The sequence below is a fragment of the Bison bison genome, unplaced genomic scaffold (assembly GCF_000754665.1).
Source record: "Bison bison bison isolate TAMUID 2011002044 unplaced genomic scaffold, Bison_UMD1.0 scf7180017858910, whole genome shotgun sequence".
Taxonomy (NCBI): Eukaryota; Metazoa; Chordata; class Mammalia; order Artiodactyla; family Bovidae; genus Bison; species Bison bison.
Window position 1 is genome coordinate 8,607 of NW_011489482.1, and position 5,420 is coordinate 14,026.

Sequence of the window (5,420 nt, forward strand, 5' to 3'; positions counted from 1 at the left end):
CTTGATGTGCTCCTTTTCCTATTTGGAACCCGTCTGTTGTTCCATGTCCAGTTCTAACTGTTGTTTCCTGACCTGCATACAGATTTCTCAAGAGGCAGGTCAGGTGGTCTGGTATTCCCGTCTATTTCAGAATTTTCCACAGTTTATTGTGATCCACACAGTCAAAAGCTTTGGCATAGTCAATAAAGCAGAAATAGAACTTACACAGTATTTTTCTATTAAGACTGTGCTTTTGGTATCATGCCTAAAAGCTCTTTGGCCAGCCCTAAATCCTGAAGATTTTCTCTTATTTTCATAGTTTTTTAGTTTTATGTGAACTTTAAATATATGGGTTGTGTGTTAGTCACTCAACTGTGTCCGACTCTTTGTGGCCCATGGGCTGTAGCCCGCCAGGCTCCTGTGTCCATGGGGTTCTCCAGGCAAGTGTACTGGAGTGGTTGCCTTTCCCTTCTCCAGGGGACTCTTCCAACCCAGGCATTGAACCTGGGTCTCCCAATTGCAGACAGATTGTTTACCAAACTGAGCCACCAGGGAAGCCTTAAATATATGACCTGTTGTGAATTAATTTTTTGTATTAGACTTGAGGGTTAAGGTGAAGTTTATTTATTTGCCTACCATTTTTTGGACCACCATTATCGATTTTTAAATGCATGTCAGAAAATTTTACGTTATTTCTTTATCTCATTGAAATTACACTTTCACTCCATTCCCACTTCTAGAATTCTGCTCTAACATAGTTTATTCTTGAAAGTTTTTTACTGTCACTGTTGTATTCCTCTAGGGAAAAAAAAGCAATTTGGAATTTAATTTCAAGAAATGTCTCTGACCGTAACATTTATCTAAGGGTTAACTTTGTTCTGGTGGAGTTGCTATGATTGTTATTAGTACACAGTCAGTTGCAATGCTCATCATTCTGTTGGCAATTACTGAGCACACTCAGGCTGTTGCAGGGAAAGGAGAGAGAAGGGTTTTGAGGCTTCAGAAGCTGATTTGCTGAAGACCATGCTCGCCTTCTTCGCACACTGGTAACTCAGTCTGCTTCCCAGACCCCTGCGAGAGGAGGGGACCGGAGATGTGGAGACTGGGGGCCCTCCTGGCTCCTAGACCCAGACCTGGCCTCTCCTGACTGCTGGCTTTTCTGCTCCCCAGACCCTGCTCAGTCTTGTTTGATTTTCTTAGGAAAGCATGTTGTATTGAAAATTGAGTTTTGAGAACAAACGTGTTGCATGTTTATGACAAGAAATCTATCTTCCATTAAAAGTTTAAAAATGCAGGGTTTTTCACAGCCGGGTGGCCTCTCGTCCCCACGCAAGGCAGAACCAGCTTGTCTCTTGGATGGTGGTGTCCACACCATCAGACTCCCCGGCTCAGGGTTACATCAGCCCTTGTTCACATGAAGGAAGTGAGGGAGGCCCTCGTGTCCCGCGCTGGCACGCTGTGTAGACTGGCTCCCTGACTGACTCGTGTTCGCTCTTGGAGGTGCTGCGTGGGCCTGGCTGTCTCCTTGGGTGTCTGTGTCCCGACAGCAGTCTTGGTCTCTGGGTTCAGGAGAGGAAGGTGGGCCAGGTAGGGTGGGTGTTTGCTTCCCCTGGAGGGGGGGCACCGGTCTGTGAGAACTTGCCCTGGGGGCACCTGGCTTGGCCTGGGCGTCGAGTGGGGAGTGGCGAGCAGAGAGCTGGGCTGGGGCAGACGGCAGTTGTCCGCAGGTACTTTGGTCATAGGTGGCCATGCGGGCGTGTGCAGGGACTGCAGATGTGGGTACGAGTCCTCTCCCCGCGTGGGGGACTGGCCCGGCCCTGGCAGGGGCACCGCCTGAAAGTCCGCCCTAGCTGCTCTGCCTCGGTGGGTTTGCTTGGTCGGAGGATAGAGCCCTATCCAGATGTAGAGTCTTCATTCAAGTTTAGCACTTCTTAGCTTTATTTTTTAGATATTTCAAAAGGAGCCCTGTGCGGGGCCCCCAGGCAGGTGGGGAACTTTTGGAGAAGCCAGAGGGCGGAGCATGCTCGGTCCTGCTGCGAGGAGCCATGGCATGGAGCTGGGTCCTGGGCTGCCCCCAGGCAGGCCTGTCAACCTCTCCTGGATGTTGACTCCAGGAGATGAGGGCGCCTTTTTTAAAACACTATTAAAATGCACATAACATATAATTTACCATCATAGCCATGTTTAAGTGCCCAGCCATCACCCTGTCATCCCAGAGCTTGCTCGTCTCCCCAAATGGACCCTCTGTCCCTGCTAGACTCACTTCCCTCCCCTCCTTTCCTCCAGCTCTGTCTCTGCCCCACCCCCACTCCACACACACACACCTCTGTACTCTCCGATTGACAGAATCAGTGCTTGGTCCTTCATACAAGCAAGTTCAAGTTCAGTCGCTCAGTTATGTCCGACTCTTTGCAACCCCATGGACTGCAGCATGCCAGGCTTCCCTGTCTATCACCAACTCCCGGAGCTTGCTCCAACTCATGTCCATCGAGTCGGTGATGCCATCCAGTCATCTCATCCTCTGTCGTCTCCTTCTCCTCTTGCCTTCAATCTTTCCCAGCATCAGAGTCTTTTCCAATGAATCAGCTCTTGTTATCAGATGGCCAAAGTTTCAGCTTCAACATCAGTCCTTCCAGTGAATATTCAGGACTGGTTTCCTTTAGGATTGACTGGTTGGATCTCCTTGCAGTCCAAGGGACTCAAGAGTCTTCTCCAGCACCACAGTTCAAAAGCATCAGTTCTTTGGCACTCAGCTTTCTTTATAGTCCAACTCTCACATCCATACATGACTACATGACTACTGGAAAAACCTTAGCTTTGACTAGATGGACCTTTGTTGGCAAAGTCATGTCTCTGCTTTTGAATATGCTGTCTAGGTTGGTCATAGGTTTCCTTCCAAGGAGCGAGCGGCCTTTAATTTCATGGCTGCGATCACCACCTGCAGTGAGTTTGGAGCCAAGAAGAGTCTGTCACTGTTTGTGCTGCTTCTCCATCTGTTTGCCAGGAAGCGGTGGGACAAAGGTCCTTCAGACAAGGGTCTGTCCTTTGTGTCTGGCTTATTCCATGCCGTACAGGGTCCTCGAGAGTCGTCCACACTGTCTCAGAGCATCCCTCCTTTTCAAGGCTGAGTGATATTCCACTGCACGAGCGTCCATGTACACACCACACATACACACTTGGTTTATCCACTCTCCCATATCAGGCACTTGGGCTGCCGCCTCCCTCACCTGCTGTGAACCCACTTGTACAAAGAGCTCTTCTGGCCTCTGCTTTCGGTTCTTGAGAGTGTGCTCCCAGAAGTGGGATCGCAGGATCGTGTGGTAGTTCTGTTCCCTCTGGAGAAACCGCCAGGCTGCTGTCTGTGGTGTCTGCGCGCTGGAGGCAGAGCGCGCAGAGGTCCTTGCCAGCACGTGGTGTTCTCTGTCGTTTGGTAGCAGCCATCCCAGGAGTGCGAGGTGGTCCCACTGCAGTTCTGAGTTGTTTTCCTGATGGTCAGTGATGCTGAGTGTCGTTTCGTCTGCTTTTTGGCCCTGTGTGTGTCTTCTTTGGAGAAATCTCTGTTCACGTGCTTTGCCCGTTTTTAAATTCAGTTCTGTGTTGGGATGTAGAGTTATTATATATTCTAGATGTGAATCCTCTATCAGATACATGCTTTGGAAATGTTTTCTCCCTTTCTGTAGGTTGCCTTTTCATTTTGTTGGTTGTCTTTTGAGGTACAGAAATTAAAAAAGTCTTAATTGAAGTATAATTGACGTGTGATTATTATATTAGTTTCAAGTATACAGCATAGTGATTAAATGTTTTTATATGTTACAAAATGATCACCAGGGTAAGTCTAGTCACAGTCACCATGCAGAGTTATTGTACACTACTGTTGACTGTATTCTGCACGCTGTACATTACGCCTCCATGGTTTACCTGTTACGTAACTGGAGGTTTGTGCCCCGTAATCCCCTTCACGTGTCTTGTCTGTCCCCCACCCCTCCCCTCTGTTTATTCTCTGCGTCTCTGCGTCTGTTTCTGTTTTGTTGTGTTTGTTCGTTGTTTTTGTCTTTTAGATTCTACATATGAGTGAAGTCATGGTATTTGTCTTTTTCCCTTCTTCATTTAGGGGAGTGCCTCTGGATCCAGAGGTGTTGTCGGTATTGTCACCGGCAGCGAGGTTTCATTCTCCTTTACCGCCAAGTGCAGTTCCACCGTGTGTGCTGAACCCCCGTGTCCTCACCCGTCCGTCTGCTGGTGGCGCCTGGGCTGCCTGTGCGTCTTGCTGTTGTAACTAGCGCTGCAGTGAGCATGCGGTGCATTTACCTTCATGAACTGTTGTTTTTGGGTTTTTTGGATAAATACCCAGGAGTGGAATTTCTGGGTCATACTGTAGTTCTGTTTTTAATTTTTTGAGGAATCCCCATAGTGTTGCACCAGTTGGCGTTCCCGTCGATGGGCCCTAGGGTTCCATTTTCTACACGTCCTCTCCAGCATGTATGAGTTGCCGTCTTTTGATAACGGCCATCCTGACAGACATGAGGGGCTATCTCATTGTAGTTTTGATCTATAAGAAAATTTTATTCGTAATAGAGTCTAATTCATCTTTTTTTTTCTTTTGTTGCTTGTGCCCTTGTAATATCGAAGGGGTCATCACCAAGTCCAGTGTTGTGACGCCTGCACTTTGCTTTTTCCTACACTTTGGCTCGCTGAGGCCTCTGATGCGCTGAGTTCACCTCTGCCAATGGTGTCAGGCGAGGGTCCTCCCGCGTTTCCCAGCCCTGTGTGTTGAGGGAGAGTGCCTGCTGCGTGTGCAGGCGCGTGCGGTGTAGCCGCGCCGGACCAAGGGCGCGCCTCCGAAGGCTGTTGGCGACTCGGGGAGCGTGCGGTGGGGGCGCGTGAGTGGCGTCTGGAGCGAAGGTGGGGGTGCCGGTTGCTGCCGGTGTTGACCTCGTCGCCCGGGAGGGCTGAGGCCAGGACACCGAGCAAGTGGGTAAAACTCAGCAAAAGAATCTTAAAGACGTGGCGTGGTGATGCCATGGTGTGAAACCCTCTGGGGGTGCCCCAAGTGGAAGGCGCTTCCTCAGAGCTTCCTGGGCGTCTCTTGCGGGTCACACGCGGCACCCGAGCCACAGGCTGGCCAGCTCCCTGCTGCTTCCCCTGGAGACGCAGGCCCTGCTCCCCTCGTGCCGCCACCGTGCTCCGCCCGGCCCGCCCGTCCTCGGGGGCTGGGGGGCGGGACAGCGGGTTCTGTGCTTGTGCGTCAGTGTCGGCTGTGTGTTGGGGCCGCCTGTGTGTCTTGTCAGGTGTGCGTCTGTCGGTTGTGCGTCAGTGCCGCCTGTGTGTCATTGTTGGCTGTCTCTGTTTTGAAGCACGCGGCGAGTAAGGACCCCAGGGAAGGCCGGGACGCCCGCGACCACGAGGAGCCGAAGGAGGAGCTGAGCAGGGGCGCCTCGGAG

The 5,420-nt window shown here is 50.8% G+C and overlaps 1 protein-coding gene across 1 annotated transcript in view; it reads left to right on the forward strand.

Moving 5' to 3' along the window:
- Positions 1 to 5,420, forward strand: part of EHMT1 (euchromatic histone-lysine N-methyltransferase 1) — a gene marked incomplete at both ends in the record, with an annotated part of 55,829 nt that overhangs the window by 8,403 nt on the left and 42,006 nt on the right. Inside the window, one exon of the mRNA XM_010830287.1 lies at positions 5,334 to 5,412. Coding sequence (XP_010828589.1) covers positions 5,334 to 5,412 — 79 coding nt within the window. The remainder of the gene's footprint in view (positions 1 to 5,333; positions 5,413 to 5,420) is intronic.